This window comes from Silene latifolia, chromosome 2 (genome assembly GCF_048544455.1).
Source record: "Silene latifolia isolate original U9 population chromosome 2, ASM4854445v1, whole genome shotgun sequence".
In the NCBI taxonomy this organism is placed as follows: Eukaryota; Viridiplantae; Streptophyta; class Magnoliopsida; order Caryophyllales; family Caryophyllaceae; genus Silene; species Silene latifolia.
This window is the reverse complement of record NC_133527.1, coordinates 198016580-198036489: the sequence shown is the minus strand read 5'-3', so window position 1 is coordinate 198036489 and position 19910 is coordinate 198016580. Positions and strand designations below refer to the sequence as shown.

Below are 19910 nucleotides of genomic sequence, written 5' to 3'. Positions count from 1 at the left end.
GAGAAGTAGAACCGTACCTTTAATGTGTGATAGGCAGATTGTAACTTTGTGAATTGAACAATTAGAATTGATTGGAAGATTAAGTCGTCCTTGATGATGATCGAAGAAGATTTTTCCAGTTTAGGGGGTTAGGGTTTTTTCTTTAAGGAAAATGACAAAATGAAATGTATTCTATGTATGGGTTATTAGCGGGGTTTTAGGTGAAATTTAGAAAAATGCGTCTTCCAAAATATTTTTAGGCGGTTTTCCAAAATATTAAATTGGAGGGTTAATTTTGAGGTCGACGCTCTATAAAAGCGTCAATGCAAAAGCGTCATCAACGTAAGGGATTTGTAGTAGTGTTTGTAATCATCTTCCAAGTATCAGGCCGTAAAATGAAAAGAAATCGGGATTTTGATGGATGGTTCAGCTTCATATCTTTCTTTGTACTTCGAAACATTTGTAGTTTAGATGATCTTAGGATTATCAAGTATGGCCGTAGATTAATTCCGAAGAGTATGCTAATGCAATGCACAAGATTTGGAATTGGCTTTTATTTTTGGTCGATTTACGGTTGTTTGTATGTAAAGTTCTGTTATCTTGGTTTGGCTTTACTGTACAGTAAGCGTTTGAACTTTTCTCCGAATCACAGATTTCATCTACTTTTGGTCCTTGTCATAATCACCAATCACCATGGTCTCTTAATTCTAGAGGCCCTGAAAAATCGTCTTAAATCTCATGGGACGGTGGACCGGTGGTGGTTCATCTCGTTCTCTACCATGTAAGATGGGATAGAATCTCCACCTATGAAATGAGAGCTCGTCTTATACACCGTCTTACTTAGACTGAATATTCATATTTCTATATCGAGAACTTTGAGTTATAAAATAAAAATTACCGAGTATAGGTTTTAAATTTACACATTTTTGAAACTTTGTTTGACATTAAAAGAGTATTAAAGCAATCCGTTGCAGTTTGCACAGACTTACCCTTGTAATTTGGAATTTAACTACTAGCATAAAATGCAAAACGTAACCAAAGTTGGCTCGTGTGAGTGGTAAAAGCTCTCATCTCTTAAACAAGTGGTCAGGGGTTTGATTCCTGATTCTTGCGAATGAAAAAGTCAAACTTGGGAGGGGTCAACCCATTAAATTGCCTTCAGTATCCCGAAGGAGATTGCCCCAGCTGTCAGTAGGGGATACTCCTGGTCAACACCAAAAAAAATAAAATGCAAAACGTAATAGAAATATAAACAGAAAAAAAAAAAAAAACTCTCATGGTCTCAATAAATTGTCTGCCTTTAGTTAAGATACACCTCAAAAAGAATAAATAGGCAAACAAATAATTAGAATAAAAGGAGTACGAAGAAAACAAATCCCAATTATGTTAGTCAAATGGTATCTTGTAAACAAAAGTACAAAACTACATTTTTAAACAAAGACGTAAAAACGGAAAACCATCCATATAAAAACAGGAAAACAAGATAGGCAATAACGAATCTCAGCGCCATCCTCTCAAATCAGTCACAAACGATAGGCCTTATGTAAAGGGCATGTAAAAAGATGACGTCCAAAATTGGGTATCACCCTGGTAACGCTCAATCGTTGTCTATTAATTTTTTCGAACCACAACATGGAATGTGCTTGCGTGAGGATGCAGGGTGCCTCTCTTGATCTCGAAAAATTCAAACCTTTCGTTGGCCAAATTTTTTCGAACCACAACATACTTGCTATTACCGACCCAACAATAAAACCAAAAATCTCCGTCAAATAATCCCAAAGGATATATACCGTCTTTAAATCTACGACCAAATAATTTAGAAAACCGCTTATACACCGGTTCCACATTGATTCGAGCGAATTCAGTCCATTTATTAGATTTCACGTCTGTCAATTTCCAAACCTTCAATAAAGTGCTAGTTTCATCGATAACGCCTATACTTGTTTCCATACTTACAACCTCGACTCTCGAATCATCATTAACATCATTAATTTTAACTTCATAATTCGGCCTAGTGAATTGATAAATTGTTTCAGTATCGACATCCAAGGCTAAATGAAAGGAACTGTAATAATGAAACCAGTAAATATATCGCCGACAACAATACGGATGAATTAGAATATGCTGGTACATGGTTGAGCTATTGGGTATAGCTTGAAGATCAATTAATCTCCAGGCTTTGTCAACGCCTATTGTAAATATCCGTATCTGTAGTTGTTCACGGTAATAACAACCATAATTATCAACAGAAACATGCACAACTTTATAATGACTAGAGGAATTAACTGCTAAACCCGCGGATTTTGGGCCCCGCCAATATACGTCCAGGGGAGGCAGACTGATTTTTTCAGTAGTCATAGGATTAACTACATGCAATATTATATCTCTGAAACCGTATTTCTTATACGAAAGCAAGACTAATCCATTCAAACTACACAATATTGTGGCCTGAGACGGATTTTGAACTTTGATCGTCTTCGTCTTCTCTATAGGCATGTTGACATCAATGTAATTAACATGACTATAATTGTTCGAGTCCTGTATTAGGAAACCGAGACTAGACTTTTGACAATGCGCTTTAACGAAAAGAGGATCGCTAACTATATCGTACCACTGCTTGCACACGTGTTTCGCATCGAGAAGGGCTTGAACAGGAACATTTATGAGAATGTTAAAGATTACCTCTGTTGGAAGATATGGTGGAAGCTTTTCGATTGCGTCTGCCATTGTCGTCGTTGTCGTCTTCATCGTGACTGACATTACCGGTTTATTCTTTTTTTTCTTTGCCATTACCGGTTTATTCAATGTCTGCCTTATTTGGGTATCTCTGTTGTGTTTCACACAACCACGTAGAACCACCGTCTATATATATATAAAACCCTAGCACACAATACGGAGTACAAACTAAAAAAGAAAAACTCAAAATTTCCTATTTCCTATATATTTACTAAAATAATAGGAAAGTTAGAAAATTTTCCCACCTAAACTCGCTTACTAGAAATTGAGCCTTATTTTAGGAAACTATTCTAGACATATAAATGGGCTTAAAATATGATTCGTATTTGTCAAACATGAAAACACCGCAAGTTTCATAGTACTAGTGTATTTACTAAAAGAATGTATGTGAGGGGATTTTGAAAATTGTATATACCCCGATAAAATAAAACCCGTAGTAAGTAGTTACGTTAAGACGGTCTTAAACAAGAGCCACCTTAAGAATGTACGGAGTATGAGAAGCAAATAAAATACAGTGGAACGAAAGAACTTAGATTAAATAAAAGTCAAGTTCAAGAGAAATACATCAAGGGGGCGGGTCGGGGGAAGCGGCTCAATGGCCGAAACAAAGTCCATAGTACATAACCTACTAACAAAAGAAGGGGCAAAGTCCCAAATAAAACAACCATTACAAGAAGTGGTATCCTTTAAAGAAAACTTGGCAAGAGCATCCGCGACTTCATTAGCCGACCTCTTCTCAAACATGAGCTTCAAATGGTGAGAGTTTTCCAAGAGATCCCTACACTCAAGGATAATGTTAGTATACGGACCACAAGGAAGGGCACTACTCAAAATGTTATTGACCGCAACAAGACAATCCGAGGCAATAATACACTTATCCAAAGAATGAGCACCGAACCGGAGTCCCTCCCGAATGGCGAGGATATCACAAACAAAGGGGTTAGGAGCAAACAATCTAGACGAACAACCCTTCACCCAAGACCCAATACCATTCCTGACAATACACCCAATGCCAGCACAGGAGGAGGAAGGGGAGAAGGCCGCATCCACGTTGACTTTGAGCCAACTATGCGGAGGGAGAGCCCAGCTACACGGGTAGCGACAGGCAGAAGTGGGGGCACAAACCGAGGTCGGGATGGCACCCTGAGCCGCGACCCAGGCCGCGGACAAATCAGAGGCAAGTCTACCGAAGGCCTGGCTAGGGGTGGGAGCGGGATGAGAGAAGATAGAGTCACACCTCCTGGTCCACAGACGCCATAAGAGGAAGGAGAAGGTGGTGGGCCAAGAACGGTTAGAGGACAAACAGTTTGAATGAATCCAAGGCTGAAGGTCTAAAGAAAAAAAGGAGGGGGGAACAACAAACTGAGCCCACACAGACGAAGCAAAACTACAGTCACGGAGAAGATGCAGGGTAGATTCTTCAAGAGACGGGCTAGAGCAAAGGGAGCAAGAAGGAGAAGAGGCAATGGAGCGTTTAAAGAGATTGAGGTTATGTGGGAGTTTATCCCACCAAGCTAGCCACAGGAAGAATTTGATTTTTGGGAGGGTGGGGAGATCCCAAAGCCACCCCAGGTCGGGCGTGAAAGAGGGAGGGCACGGAGTACAAAGGGAGGAGTATGTGGAGGCGTGGAGCCGATGGAGAATTTATTCTTGGGGGCAAGAGAGGTATTAAGGATGTCAAGGCGACCCGAAGAGGGGAGGGGAATTGTTAAAATGCAATTTATGACGTCACAGGGAAGGGCAAAATCAAGGTTATCCAAGTTACAGGTCCCGTTAGAAATGATTGAACTAAGTCTAGCATCATAAGAGTTCACATTGAGAGGACCATGAATGGCACTCCTTAAGGGTCCAAGAGTGGACCACCTATCATTCCATAGAGAGATAGAAGTCCCATCTCCAATGGACCACATGAGATGTTCTTGGAGAATAGGAGCACCAATGCCCACATTTTTCCAAATGTGGGAGCCAGTTCTGAAAGAAGTTTGGCGGGGGAAGGCGTACTTGCTACGCAAAGCAAAGGAGGCAAGGGAGAACTTGTCCACAAGAATTTTCCAGGTAAGTTTGGTCGAGTAGGCGTCATTAAGGGGGCGGGCAGCTTTGATCCCAAGGCCACCAAGAATCAATGGTTTGGTCACAAGGTCCCAATTAGAAAGGTGAAGTTTTCGAGAGGATGTTCCCGACCAAAGGAAGGAACGAACACACTTGTCGATGTCCTTAAGAGTGAGGGCAGGAAGGCGAATGCATTGCATGATGTGGGAGAGAATGGCATTAAGGGTGGATTTTATAAGGCAGAGTCTACCTGCTTTGGACAGGAAACGGGTCTTCCAATTGGCTAATTTGGAATGAATGGTATCAAGGATGAACCTAAGGTCAGATTTCTTGGGCTTGGTTCCTTTAAGAGGAAAACCGAGGTAATTACCGAGGTTGGAAGTAGTTTTGATTCCGAGGGAGGTCTCAAACATGTTAATATCACCCCCGGGGGTGTGTTTAGAAAAAATGAGTTTGCTCTTTGAACAATTAATTTTCTGTCCCGAGGAGGAACAGAAACTGAGGAGAGTGTCCTGGAGGGCGCACAAGTTGTTCTCAGAGGCACGCCCAAAGAGAAGAATATCATCCGCGAAAAGAAGGTGGGAGAAGGAGGCGCCCCCTTTGCCAAGGGGAAAAGGAGTCCAATCCAGATCGGCGCACGACTGGTGGATGAGGGTGGAAAGAGCCTCCATACATATGATGAAGAGGTAGAGAGAGAGAGGGTCCCCTTGTCTAATGCCTCTAGAAGGGGAAAAGCTAGGCAGATGGGTCCCATTGAAGGAGACCTGGGTGGAGGGGGAGGAGATGCAGCTCATAATAAGGGAAATCGTGTCTCTATCTATTTGGGCCTGATAAAGACAAGAGCGGATAAAGTCCCATTCAAGACGGTCGAAAGCCTTTTCAAGGTCAAGTTTGAGAGCGAACCAGCCCTGATTGCTCTTAGACTTGTGCATAGAATGGAGAATCTCAGTAGCAATGATATAGTTGGTATCCGTTCCCCTTCCAGGGATAGAGCTACCTTGATTGGGGGAGATAATCTTGTGCATCAAGGGTTTCAATCGATTAACAATGATTTTTGTAACGGTTTTGTAGGTGGTATTGCAAAGGCTGATGGGTCGGAAGTTGGTAATGGTTTGGGGGGAAGGGATTTTGGGGATGAGAGTAATGACAGTCTTGTTAATGGCTTCAGGCATACACTTTATGTGGAAAATGGTTTGAATGAATTGGACAAGATCACCCTTAATGATGTGCCAGCATTTCTTAAAGAAACCAGCATGGAACCCATCGGGCCCCGGGGCTTTCTTGGAGCCCAGAGAAAAAAGGGCAAGGCGGATCTCATCTTCAGAGGGAATAAAGAAGGAAGTAATGGGGATATAGTGGTTAAGAGTCACACGGGAAACAAAGGATTTATCAGAGGAATAAAGTTTAGCAAAGAAAGTCTATCTTACCCCGCCCATGATCAAGATCTCGAGAACTAGCATAATGTTATCGTGTAATATCAATTAGTAGAAATGGAGGGATGGTCTTTTTCGGACAACTTACCCTTGAATGGCTCATTTGGCAGATTTACGTTTGAAGTAGGATCAGTCGTTCTTATCTCTGTGTTTTAAATATGTGTATACTTATTACTAAATGTAACTCATCTCTTAAATTTCTTGCTACTTTTTTTTACCAGGTTGCAGAGAGGGCATTGTTCCTATGGAACAACGACCATATCGAAAACTTGATAAAGCAAAACTGCAAAGTAATTCTCCCCATTGTTTTCCCTGCACTTGAGCGGAATGCCAGAAATCACTGGAACCAAGCCGTCCACAGCCTGACTCTAAATGTGCGCAAGATTTTATCTGACCTTGATCCCGAGCTATATGAGGAATGTTTGGCCAAGTTTCAGGAAGACGAGTCAAAGGAAGAAGACATCCAAACTAAACGGGAAGCCACATGGAAAAGGCTTGAAGATATTGCTGCTAAAAACGCCTCTACCAGTGAACCAGTTCTCGTTCCTCTCATATTACCATCTCCAACCAGTTCCGGACTTTTGAGCCCAAGATCGCTTTCATAGTTGACTAGGATTATCAAGCAATGGGGGTACTCAAGCAATGGAGATGGATTTCCATGGATGTTCTTCACTGATTTAACTTTGTAATCATCTTCCAACTATCAGGCCGTAAAATGAAAAGAAATCGGGATTTTGATGGATGGTGCAGCAGCTTCATGTCTTTCTTTGTACTTCGAAACAATTGTAGTTTAGATGATCTTAGGATTATCAAGTATGGCCGTAGATTAATTCCGAAGAGTATGCTAATGCAATGCACAAGATTTGGAATTGGCTTTTATTTTTGGTCGATTTACGGTTGTTTGTATGTAAAGTTCTGTTATCTTGGTTTGGCTTGACTGTACAGTAAGCGTTTGAACTTTTCTCCGAATCACAGATTTCATCTACTTTGGTCCTTGTCATAATCACCGATCACCATGGTCTCTTAATTCTAGAGGCCCTGAGAAATCGTCTTGATCTCATGCATGGGACGGTGGTGGTTCATCTCGTTCTCAACCATGTAAGATGGGATAGAATCTCCACCTATGGAACGAGAGCTCGTTTTATACACCGTCTTACATAGATTAAAATTTTTGTTTGATATCAAGAGTATTAAAGCAACGCGTAATGTAATGGAAAAAAATAAACAGAAAAAGAATACGGGAAAACAAATCCCAATAAAATTAGTCAATACTATCTTGGTAGACAAAACTATATGTTTAAACAAAGACGTGAATACCAATCTCGGTGCCATCCTCTCACAACAGTATCACCCTAGCGACACCCTATCGTTTGATAAATAATCGTGTATATATCAAAATCAATTGATATTTAGGCTATTAATTTCTCTGGTGAAACAAATGTGCTTGCGTGAGGATGCAGGGTGCCTATCCCGATCTCGAAAAACTCGAACCTTTCGTCGGCCAATTTTTTTCTAACCACAACATACTTCTCACCAACACAACAATAAAACCAGAAATCTCCGCCAAATAATCCCACCGGATATATACCGTCTTTAAATCTAAGACCAAATAATATAGAAAACCGCCTATACACCGGTTCCACATTGATTCGAGCGAATTCAGTCCATTCACTAGATTTCACGTCCGTCAATTTCCAAACCTTCAATAAAGTGCTAGTTTCATCGATAACGCCTATACTTGTTTCCATACTTACAACCTCGACTAAATCCGAATATTTAACTTCATACTTTGGCCCAGTAAATCGATAAATTGTTTCAGTATCGACATCCAAGGCTAAACCATAGGAACTGTAAAAATGAAACCAGTAAATATATCGCCGACAACAATACGGATGATTTAAAATATACTGGTACATGGTTGAGCTAATGGATATACCTTGAAGATCAATTAATCTCCAGGCTTTGTCAACGCCTATTGTAAATATCTGTATCTGTAGTCGATTGTCGTAATAAGGATAATTCTTAACAACAGAAACATGCACTACTTTATAATGACTAGAGGAATTAACTGCTAAACCCGCAGATTTTGCGCCCCAATATACCTTCAGTGGAGGCAGACTGATTTTTTCTTTAGTCATAGGATTCAATACATGCAATTTTATTTCTCTGTAAGTCGAATCCGAAAGCAAGACTAATCCATTCAAACTACATAATATTGTGGCATGGGACGGATTTTCAATTTTGGTCGTCTTCGTCTTTTCTATAGGCATGTTGACATCAATGTAATTAACATGACTATAATTCTTCGAGCCTTGAAATAGGAAACCGAGACTAGACTTTTGACAATGCCCTTTAACGAAAAGAGGGTCGCTAACTATATCGTACCACTGCTTGCACACGTGTCTCACATCGAGAAGGGCTTGAACAGGAACATTTATGAGAATGTTAAAGATTACCTCTCTTGGAAGATATGGTGGAAGCTTTTCAATTGCGTCTGCCATTGTCATTGTCGTTTCCGTCTTCATCGTGGCTGACACAACCACGTAGAACCACCGTCTATATATATATATATAAATATAAAACCCTAGCACACAATACGGAGTACAAACTAAAAAAAGAAAAACTCAAAATTTCCTATTTCCTATATATTTACTAAAATAATAGGAAAGCTAGAAAATTTTCCCACCTAAACTCGCTTACTAGAAACTAGTATGGATCCCGCGCCGAGGCATTATAGATCTTTTAGTTTATGATTATGTATTCTTTATTGACGTATTATTTTTTTTTCATATTTTAATATGAGGATAAAAAATTAAAATTGAAAACAAATCCAAATAATTGAGTAAAGTTATAAAACAGTTTATATATTATACAACTGGTTGTATATACAACTCAGTCAATGTAATTGAGCGTTGTTACAAAGTTGTCGAACTCTATTAACAAAATTATCGATTTATGATACAAAGTTATTGAGCTTAACAGAATAATTATTAAGCTCAATAACTTCGCAAAATAGCTCAATAACAAGTAAAATAGCTCAACAACTTTGTGTAAGAACTCAACAACTTTGAGGTAGTTGTATAATGCTATTATACAACTGGTTGTAGGATAATATTCGTGGTTATAAAATGTGTATTTTAATGAAATTTGTTACTACAAAACTAATGATTTCAATTTAAAACTTTTCTCAAATAATTTTAAAGATTTTTTTTGTCACGAAATTAATATCAGTTCATAATTTTTTTTATACGAATTAATCACGTGGTAATTTTTTTTATACGAAACTAATAATATCAATTTATCGGTTTTTCATATACGAATTTTTAGATTTATACCAATTTTATTTTATTTTAAATAAAAAATTATAATTAAGTTAAAATAAGATTATAATGATTAATGATTATATCTTAATTAAAAAAAGAATAGTTTATTAAAAATAGAGTTGTTTTCTTATTTATTTAGATTTCTTTTAGAGGGAAAAGTATTAAGGGGGTGTTTGGTTTAACTCATAAAGGTATGAGGTATGAGTTTGGAATGAGCCAAACCCATACCAAGTGTTTGTTTGGCAAAAATAGAGGTTTCGTACCCTACCTCAAACCCATGATGTATGAGGTGGGTATGAGATTGATACCCATGGGTAATCAAGTAATAAAACCAAAAAACATGAAAAAAATTTAAATGGAACATTTTAAATGATTTTTTTTTTTACATTTATTTAATCAACCCTTCATTTTCATGATTTTTTAGTATCAAAAATAATTATTTTTAATGTTGTATTTTAGATTTTTTTTAACTTTGATAAAGTTCGATCTCATTCCACCCAAAATTGAAACAAACACATGGTATGATGAATCGAGTTCCAAACCTATACCGGCCACCCGGGTATGATTCCTCATTCCAAACCCATACCCACGCGCGAACCAAACACCCCCTAAAAAGTTTTATCCTCTTAGTAGCAGTTAATGTATTATACAACTGGTTGTATATACAACTTATTTAATGTAGTTGAGCTTTGTTATAAAGTTATCGAGCTCTACTAACAAAATTATCGAGTTATGATACAAAGTTAAAACAGAATAATTATTAAGTTCAATAACTTCATAAAATAAGTTCAATAACTTGTAAAATAGCTCAATAACTTTGTGTAAGAGCTCAACAACTTTGAGGCGGTTGTACAATGCTACTATACAACTGGTTGTAGGATAGTATTTGTGTCTTAGTAGTAGGGGCGATTGAGCCTTATTTTAGGAAACTATTTGTTCCGGGTATGAATTCCGAAGCAGGTTTGCTTACCACGCTAGCTTTGTCGAATAATGCCTCTTCTAGCCTTGACTGCTCTCCTCGGCCTCTCCTGCAACAATGAGCAAACTGAGGGCTTGGCTTTGTGCCAAGCGTACTCACTCCGACGCTCAAGTCAGTGAATTTACTGTGATTAAGTAGTATGTAGCTTGATGACGTGTATTTGTAGAGAGATGAGAGAGATAATACCAATTTAAGTGGTTCTTAGGTTAGATTCTGGATCCCTTCCTCAATGAGGATTGAGGAGTATTTATAGACTTTCACCTTTTGTCACGTAGTGGCCAAGTGGGCCAAGTGGCGTAGCAGGTGGAAAGACCGATCTACCCTCGGCCGAGGGACCTATGGCAGGCCGGCGAGCCTGGTTGACTCCATGCCGAGGGTTCTTGGATATGAGTACGCGGGTATGTGCCCCGGCTGGCAGGTTGCCATGCCGATACCCAGGCTGGCAGGCCGAAAGGATGCATCGGCTGGGATGCCTAAGTCATTGGCTTGCTGTGGATATCTTTGACCTCGTTCAATATGTTGACCAAGTCAGCGGGTGCAGAATATGCCCCATCAATTTGCCCCCAGCGTAGTCTATGCCGTGGTATGGGCTCCGATGTATGTTGATCGTATATTCTGCGCAAGTGAAAATTTTATGCCCCGGCTTCTTCTCCCTCGGCTTACTTCTGTACAGGCCGTACCATATCCCCCCTCCACATGGATGGGTAATGGACATCAAATGTGGAAGAGAAGATGCTGCTGGCCGGCGGACCCAAGGTTGAGAGTGCCGGTGTACTTTTGATTGCCCCCGGCCGGTGCTACCTAGCTTGGTTAGTCATGTTGCCGGCGGAGAACAGATACTTTAGGATTTTGCTGAGGAAGATGAACAGTCAAAGGGATATAAAGGGGCGTGTTGAAGACGCTTGGTTACTGTTGCATTGATTGACATTCAACTGTTGCGTCGATTGACATTCCGTGTACGCATGCCTGACATGTGTCTCTTCGTTGATTGGCTGACGCTTTATGGGCTGCGTTTTGATTGGTCCTCCTTTATGGGCTTTTGCCTATAAATACCCGACTTTTGAAGTGAAATTGGTTAGCAATTTCATTCATTCTAAAAAATTTTCTTCTTTCCAAAATTCCAAGTCTTTCCCTCTCTTCCGATCTTCAGAATTTTTACGTCGGCGTAGCACTTGTCTTCAAGGTAAACCAAAAAACCTTTTCAACTTTTTGTTTTGTTTAAGTAATTGTTGTGAACCATGTCTTCTACGATGCCGGTCCCAAGATGCCGTGCGCCGGGGTTCCCCGTCGCGTTTTGATGAGGAGGAGGTGGTAGCCGCAATTCCGTTAAGGTCGAGGGGCCCTAGGTCTCCTTCCCCGGAAGTTGACCGCAGAGTTCTGGAGGAGTGGGAGGATGATGACGATGTGGATGACGGCGATGATGATGAGGAAAGGAATCCTTCCGGGGCGGAGAGGGCGAGAGTCTTGCATCATTACGATGCCTGTACTACCGGCGCCGATCGTGGTTTTATCGATAAGTTGGTCCGCCGCTCCGCTCAATTTTTCAAGAGCACTTCTTTTTTGGCAAGGGGTACAACATTGTCATCCCCGGGGAGGGTCAGCCGTCTGTTGCCCTCCCCCGGGTCACATCGGCGTATATATGAGGCACCTGGAGTATGGTCTCCGGTTTCCTCTCAATATGTACGTCTCTTCTATAATTCAGGCGATGAACGTTGCAGCGGCGCAGCTTCACCCTTTGGCCGTTAGGACTATAGTCGGCTTCGTGTGGTCGTGTCGCCAAGCAGGGGGTGATCCCAACGGTAAACTTATTCCGCCGAATTCATTTTCTTCGAATGAATGTTCAAGGTGGCCGGGGTGGTATAGCGTCCGGGCGAGCGGGCTATCTCACCGTGCCTAAGCTCACCTCCTGCAAGGGCTGGAAGGAACGGTGGGTGTATGTCGAGGTCCCAGATGATTATCCGTTGCCTCGGTCTTTTGAGCACCATGTTAACTTGCGGTGCGAGAGCAAAGGGGAGCGTGAGAAGATGATCCCCAAGGGCAAGAATAAGATGGACGCCGGGAATGTCTATCTTAATGAGGACGAGAAGCAGGCACTGAAGCTTTTCGAGGTCGATGATGATGGGGCGCCGAAGGTTTGGTTGCCCCCGACGCAAGTCATCCGGATGGATGAGCCGCTCTGCCACGTCGGCCTCATACCGGCCCTAGCACAGGGTGAGTGGGGTCGGTGTGAGGCCCATTTCTGCTTTAATGTTTTTCGTTGTTTGTTTCTTGACATGTCCCTTTGTCTAAGTTTTGCTTTGTTTCTTTTACAGAGCACTTTGGTCCCGAACTGTCTGAGCAACTCCTCGAGAAGATGGGGCTGGACAAAGACGGAAACGTTAAGGAGAAGAATCAGAAGGTCGATGTGCATGACCGCCGTCCGTCGCCTACTGACCTCCTGAAGGGCTTGGATGATACGGCGGCCCAGGCCAAGGTAGCTGCTGCCATTCCTCGCCGGGTCCGAAAAGCCAAGTCTACGGCGGCGACGGTGTCAACCTCTGTTCCGCCTCCACCAGAGGTGGAGGTCGTTGACATTGTCGATGGCGAGAATTCCGATGCTGAGGGATCTCCGCTTAGGCGTAAGAGGAAAAGATCTACCCATGACACCGATGCTTCTGCTTCCGTCGCTCATGTTAATGCCGCCGCCGAGGAAACGGATCAATCGCCAAGAAGAGCAAGCCCTCCGCATGGTCTAACTTGCGGCTCGATTTAGCCGGCTCATTAGATATACCGATGACCGCTCTCCGTATGTCCATGAACGTTGACGTGGACTCTTTGGTTGAATTTTTGTAGATCAACCGCGCGCGATCATCCCGATTCTTCGAGCGGCGAGTTGAGAAGAGGCCTATGCAGACGGCGGGAAAAAATGCCGACTCCGTACTCGCGTCGATATCCAACGACCGGCTCATAGCGGAGGGTACAAAGCTGAGCAAGAAGGTTGGGATTTGGTCCGATCTGGTCGGCTCTCGTATTAGGGAGCAAGAAAAGGCCTTGGCCGATACGGGACCGTTGATAGAGCAGCTGAGGCTTGATGTTGTTGCCGCAAAGGGGGTGGCCGGAAAGGCTAAGCATGACCTCCTTGCCGCACAAGCGCGAGTCGAGGAAATTGAGAAGCTGCTGTCGGCCGAGAAGGCCAAGGTAGAGGCTGCTGATTCTGCCGCCGCCGCCAAGTCAAGGAGGAACGGGACAGGTACAAGGGCGGCTACGACGTTGTTGTCGCCCAAAGGGAGGAGTCGAAAAGGGCGTATCGGCTCCAAGCAGAGTCGCATAGGGAGACTAGTGCTATCCTTGCCCAAAGGGAGAAGGATATTGAGACACTTCAAAACACGCTTCTCCCACGCATGTGTGCTCAGTATAGGGACCTGACCGAAGAAGCTTTCAGGGAGGTGGTAGATGAGGTCTATCCGGATGGCTCCTTTCTATGGACAAAATTTGACGAGCTGTTCGACGATAGGCTCGAGGCTAAGGAGAAGGCTGCGGCGGATAAGGCTGCTGAGGATGCGAGGGCCAAGAAGGAGGAGGAGGCGACGCGCAAAGGCGGCCCTTGCGAGAGAAGACGAGGGCGGCCGAGGAGGAGTCTGGGCGATCAAGGCACTGAGGATGCTAAGGCACTAAGAAAGCCGAGGATGCTAAGGCGCCCGAGCGCATCTAAGTCGCTCACCGAGGGTAACGCCGCGATGGCGGTAAGGGCAAGCGAAGAACGAGCATAGGGAGACGGGCGGTCGTCACCAGGCTCACCCGGTGTCTCGGATAGCTTCAGCTATTCGGGGGCCAATTATTAAGCCTTTTCTCCCTGCCATCCTTTTGGCGCTTCAAAGAACCAGTCCGTAACCTTTTGCTTTACTTTTCCTTGTATTTTGTGAAACCTTGGTAGGTAGAGTCTTGGCTTATCCCAAAGGGGACGGCCGTCGTCTGTATTTCTCCTTCTTGTAATTTTGTTATCTTTTTCTTTAATGAGAACTCGCTTGTCTTGCCTCTGGCTTGGCCGAGGCCTTTGGTTTATTCCTTCACTTGTCTTCTTGCGTTAATTAATTGAGCGCTTTTTCGTTTCTACCTTCGGCTTTAGCCGAGGCAGTTTAGGATGCGTATCTCAACTGTGTTTAACGTCTTTAAGCTCGGTCTTAATTTGCCGAGGGCAGTTGCGTTAATTAATTGAGCGCTTTTTCGTTTTTACCTTCGGCTATGGCCGAGGCAGTTAGAATGCGTATCTCAACTGTGTTTAACGTCTTTAAGCTCGGTCTTAATTTGCCGAGGCGATTCGTTAATTAATTGAGCGCTTTTTTCGTTTTTACCTTCGGCTATGGCCGAGCGGTTAGAATGCGTATCTCAACGGTGTTTAACGTCTTTAAGCTCGGTCTTAATTTGCCGAGGCGATTCGTTAATTAATTGAGCGCTTTTTCGTTTTTACCTTCGGCTATGGCCGAGCGGTTAGAATGCGTATCTCAACGGTGTTTAACGTCTTTAAGCTCGGTCTTAATTTGCCGAGGGCGATCGCGTTTCACTCGTCTCTTCCCGGCCAGATTCACGGGCAACGGAGTTTACGTTTTGACCGCCGTTGAACATATGTTAGCATATCGGCTCGTCCCCCCGTCACTCCCGTTAAAGGCCGGGATGAGACGAGGAGGTTTTGCTCTGTCTGCTTTGTGTACATATGTTAGTATGCCTTCTGATTGGGGTGGATTAACACTTTGATGAAAAACTTGGATGACTCCTCATTAGATATGAATATGCATTGGGGTGCCAACAATTGTTTTGGGCAACTCATTTGTTATACAAAGTATTTTCTGAGATTGTCGGTGTTCCAATGGCTCATCAAAGGTACATCTCCCATGTCCGTCACCGGTATGTACCCGCCTCATTTCTTCAACTACCTTGTAGGGACCCTCCCGATTGGCCGTCAACTTGCCATGGATGTTTCCTTTGTTGGTGGCAAATGACTTCCTTAGGACCAGATCTCCTACTTTTAAGTCCCTTTTGTGGACTCTTCGGTTGTAGGCCCTTTTCATTCGGCTCTGATATACTGCTAAGTTGAGGCGTGCCGTATCTCGGCTTTCTTCGACCAGGTCCAGGGAGGTTCTTAGGCCTTCCTCGTTTTCATCCGGGTTAAAAGTGGCCGTTACAATGTTGCACCGTTGCTTCAATCGGCGGGATCGCTTCGGACCCGTAGACTAGGTGAAAAGGACTGTACCCCGTTGCTTCTTTCTCCGTGGTCCGGAGGGACCATAGAACGCCGGGTAGCTCATCGGCCCATCTTCCCTTGAGGTCTTCAACTGTCTTCTTCAAGCCGTTGAGGATCGTTTTATTGGTCGCCCCGCCCGTCCGTTGCTCCGGGGTGGCGGACGGAGGAGTATGCAAATTTGATGCCGAGTTCTTCCAACCAGCTCATTATTGTGTCACTCCAAAATTCTCGGCCATGGTCGAACACCATGACTTGGGGTAACCCAAAACGAGTTATGACATTTTCCCGCATCACCTTTCTTACGGCCGCCGCAGCTTTTTGCAGCACGCCACGGCCTCAACCCATTTGGTGAAGTAGTCGACGGCGACGATTAGGAACTTTCTTCCTCCGGATGCCGTTGGAAATGGCCCTAGTAGATCCATTCCCCACTGTGCAAAGGGAAGGGGTTAAGCACTCGGTTGCGAGTCTCGGGAAGGTGCGTGTATCACCGGAGCGTGCATCCGATTTGTTGCATTTTCTCGGTTTTGTTTCGGAATCTTCAAGCATGGTGGGCCAGTAGTAGCCGGCTCGGAGAGCTTTGTGGGCTAGTGTTCTTGCCCCCATGTGATGTCCACAGATGCCTTCGTGTATTTCTCGCCAAGATTAGCTCTGCGTCGGCTGGACCGACACATTTTAGGAGTGGCCTTGTCGCGGACCTCCTATATAACTCTCCTTCAAACACCAAGTACCTTGCTGCGATCCTCTTTATCTTTTGTGAGAGGTTGCGGTCCTCTGGTAATTCATTTGACAGTTTATACCCCTTTATCGGAGTCATCCATGTCGTCTCGGTTTCCACGTTGCACACCATGCCGATGGTTTCGTCAATGCTTTTAGCGTTCTCGATGTCCACCAAACGGTTCGGTGATATTCTTTATGGTTGAACTGCCACTTTGAGAGAGCGTCGGCCCGGTTGTTCTCGGATCTGGGATGTGTCGCATTTTGAATGACTTCAATTTTGAGGTCTCGGCTTTTACCTTTTCCGGGTATCTTACCATCCCATCGTCCCGAGCCAGACTCTCCTTCGTATTGGTTAGTCACCAAGAGAGAGTCTGTTTTCAAAATGATGTGTTACCGGCGGCTCGCTAACTCAACTCCGGTTATCACTGCCTTATATTCGGATTCGTTGTTTGAGGTTGAGAAGGTAAACTTCAAAGCGTACTCGAACTCGTCCCCGTTTGGGCTGATGATAAGGATGCCGGCTCCCGAGCCGTTCGTTGTGGAGGATCCATCGGTATATACCTCCCACGTGCCGGGACACGATTCTTCCCGATACGTGCATTCGGCCAAGAAGTCCGCGCGCCGCCCCTTTATCGAAGGCCTCGGTTTGTATTGAATGCCGAAGCCAGATAGCTCTACTGCCTATTTGATAAGTCTGCCTGACTGTTCGAATTTTTCCAATGCTTTTTCCAACGGCTGGTCGGTTAAGACCGTCATGGGATGCGCGTCAAAGTAGGGTTTCAACTTCCTTGCGGCAACAACCACGGCAAAGGTCGCTTTTTCAATCGGCGGGTAGTTTCTCTCGGCAGCAACAAATGTATGGTGATAAAGTAGATTGGTCTTTTTGCTTGTTTTCTTCTCGACGATTACGGACCGACCGTGGCCGAGGTTACTTTGCTAGATATAGATATAGTGTTTCCCCAGTCGATGCAGGACAGGGTCGGGAGAGTTTGCAGATGGGCCTTCAGTTGTTTGAAAGCCGTGCTCTGTTCCTCCCCCCAGCAGAAGTCCTTATTCCCCTTTAGCACTTTGAAGAATGGGGTGCTCTTGTCGGCTGACCGAGAGATAAATCGGGCAAGGGCCGCCATCCTCCCGGTCAGTATCATGACCTCTTTGCGATTCCTCGGCTCCGGCAGGTCTAGAATTGCTCGCACTTTCTCTGGATTGGCATCAATTCCCCTGGCGCTGACAAGCACGCCGAGGAATTTGCCGGCCCGGACACCGAAGTTGCACTTTGTAGGGTTAAGCTTCATCTTGTATTTCCTTAGTGAACAAAATGTCTCGTGTAAATCGGCTAGGTGCTCGCCGTCGGACTTGCTCTTGACAATAGCATCGTCGACGTAAGCCTCAATGTTTCGCCCTTTTTGATTTTGGAACACTTTGTCCACCAGTCTTGTGTAAGTCGCGCCGGCGTTTTTCAAACCAAACGGCATCATCTTGTACATGAAGGTGCCGTGTATGGTGATGAATGCGCATTTAGGCATGTCTTCCTCTCGCCATGAATACCGATGGTATCCTGAAAAGGCGTCGAGCGTGCTCGGATTGTGTAGCCTGCCGTTGCGTCTATTAAGCTATCTATCCGAGGCAAGGGGTAGCAATCTTTCGGGCATGCTTTATTAAGTTGCGTAAAATCAACACACATCCTCCACCCCCCTGATGACTTCTTAACCATTACAACATTAGCTAGCCATTCAGGGTATGTACAAGGGATGATAAAGCCTGCATCTAACAACTTATCGACCTCGGCCTTGATGGCATCTTCCTTCTCGGCCGAGGAGTTTCTCACCCTCTCGCTTCACGGGGCGAGCGCTGGGAGTACGTTCACTTGTGGACGATGACCTCCCGCTTACACTGGCATCTCGGCGGCCGAGTATGCAAAGACATCTTTGTTCCTTCTCGGCGGTCTAGGAGATCGGCCCGAATTTTGTTCCGGCCGACACCGACGATTCGGTGCGGTGCGTCCCGGATCAATCTCTATCTGCTCGGTCTCAGCCCCTTCGACCATGGCGACGTGGTTGGTGCTCATCGGTTCGTCCTCCTGTCTTAAGGATGGGTTCTTCCCTTTTTCCTCTTTCTTTGCCACTTTGAAGGATTGCATGTTGCATCCTCCGGCGATATTTGGACGTTGACCACCTCGTCTTTTTCGTTCTTTGAGACGAGTTTATGAACCTCCCCGCGGTCCGAGACATACATCAGTGTCAGGGCCCGGATGGACATTACAGCATCGACCTCACTCAGGGTGACACGACCGATGAGAACGTTGTATGCGGATGAGCCGTCGATGACCACGAACTCGGACATCACATTCTTGGCCGTGTCGGACTGGCCGAACATCACTGGTAACTTGATAGACCCCAGGGGGACCAAGCCTGCCGGAGAAGTCTGTATAATGGGTTGGTGCATGGGCTAAGGTCCGCAATTTTCGTGCCGAGCCCCGAAAGCACTCCCCGAACATGATGTTCGTGTAAGCACCCGTGTCAATCAGGCATCTCATGACCAGGTGGTTAGCTATGTCTAAGTGGACTACGAGTGGGTCGCTATGCGGGGCGATGATTCCTTCGTAGTCCTTCTTCCCAATAGTTATGTTCGGGATGTTGGAAGGGCGGGCCGCTGTAGTGGGCACGAAGTTGACGGCCTGATACAGTTCGTTCAGGTGCCGCTTGTGCCCGTTAGCGGATCCGCCGTTCTCGTTTCCCCCGATGACAACATGAATCGTTCCTATCCGTTGAAAGACGGATTTTTTATCTGAGCCATCGGTGTTAGTCTTTTGGCCTCCGGCAACATATTTGCCGAGGCTCCCTTTTCGGATCAGCTCTTCAATGGCATTCTTCAAATGCCGGCAGTCGTTGGTTAAGTGACCGGTGTGGCCGTGGTACTCACAAAGATGAGCTCGTGTCACCGTCCCCCTAGGTTTGGGGGCCTTTCCCACTTCTCCCCTCGTTTCGCTTAGGGAGAATACCTCGGCGGCCGATACGACCCGGGGGGTGTGATCTTTGTACTTCTTATGGTAGTACGGACCGAACTCCCCGGCGTCCGCCGGGTTCTCTTCCCGGCGGGTCCGTCGGTCCGCGACCTATTATTGTCACGGCGCCCTTCATCCGGCTTGTCCTCCCGGTGGCTCTTTCTTTCCGAGTGCCCGGCCTCGCCGTGGCCTACCCATATTTTGTGATAGTCTTCGACCTTAATGGCCTGGTCGGCCGCCAATTTCTGGCGGACTCAAGGCTCGTGCCACCGCACTTGATGAGCTCGTTTTCAAGTCCCCTCCGGGGAGGCCTTTCATCGGTGCGAAGGCCGCTAGTTCGCTGTTCGCTCCCTAATCTGCCGAACCACGCGTCGAACCTCTTCACATAGCTTCGGAGTGACTCGCCTCCCTCCTGCCTGATGGTCAGGAGATCCGATGTCTCAACGGCTCTCCTTTTATTGGTAGAGTACTGGGC

General features: G+C 44.9%; 2 protein-coding genes across 2 annotated transcripts; both read right to left on the bottom strand.

Moving 5' to 3' along the window:
- Positions 1-1590: 1590 nt before the first annotated feature.
- On the bottom strand, positions 1591-2769 carry LOC141641948 (F-box protein At5g49610-like). The gene has a single exon (XM_074450587.1). The coding sequence runs from the start codon at positions 2767-2769 to the stop codon at positions 1591-1593; it is 1179 nt and encodes a 392-aa protein (XP_074306688.1).
- Positions 2770-7606: 4837 nt separating this feature from the next.
- LOC141641946 (putative F-box only protein 15) lies at positions 7607-8704 on the bottom strand. Its single transcript, XM_074450586.1, has one exon. The coding sequence runs from the start codon at positions 8702-8704 to the stop codon at positions 7607-7609; it is 1098 nt and encodes a 365-aa protein (XP_074306687.1).
- Positions 8705-19910: the final 11206 nt, after the last annotated feature.

What these genes read in the sequence shown, in the direction of transcription:
- LOC141641948 (XM_074450587.1), bottom strand. Translation starts at nt 2,769, where the DNA reads ATGGCAAAGAAAAAAAAGAATAAACCGGTAATGTCAGTCACGATGAAG.
- LOC141641946 (XM_074450586.1), bottom strand. Translation starts at nt 8,704, where the DNA reads ATGACAATGGCAGACGCAATTGAAAAGCTTCCACCATATCTTCCAAGA.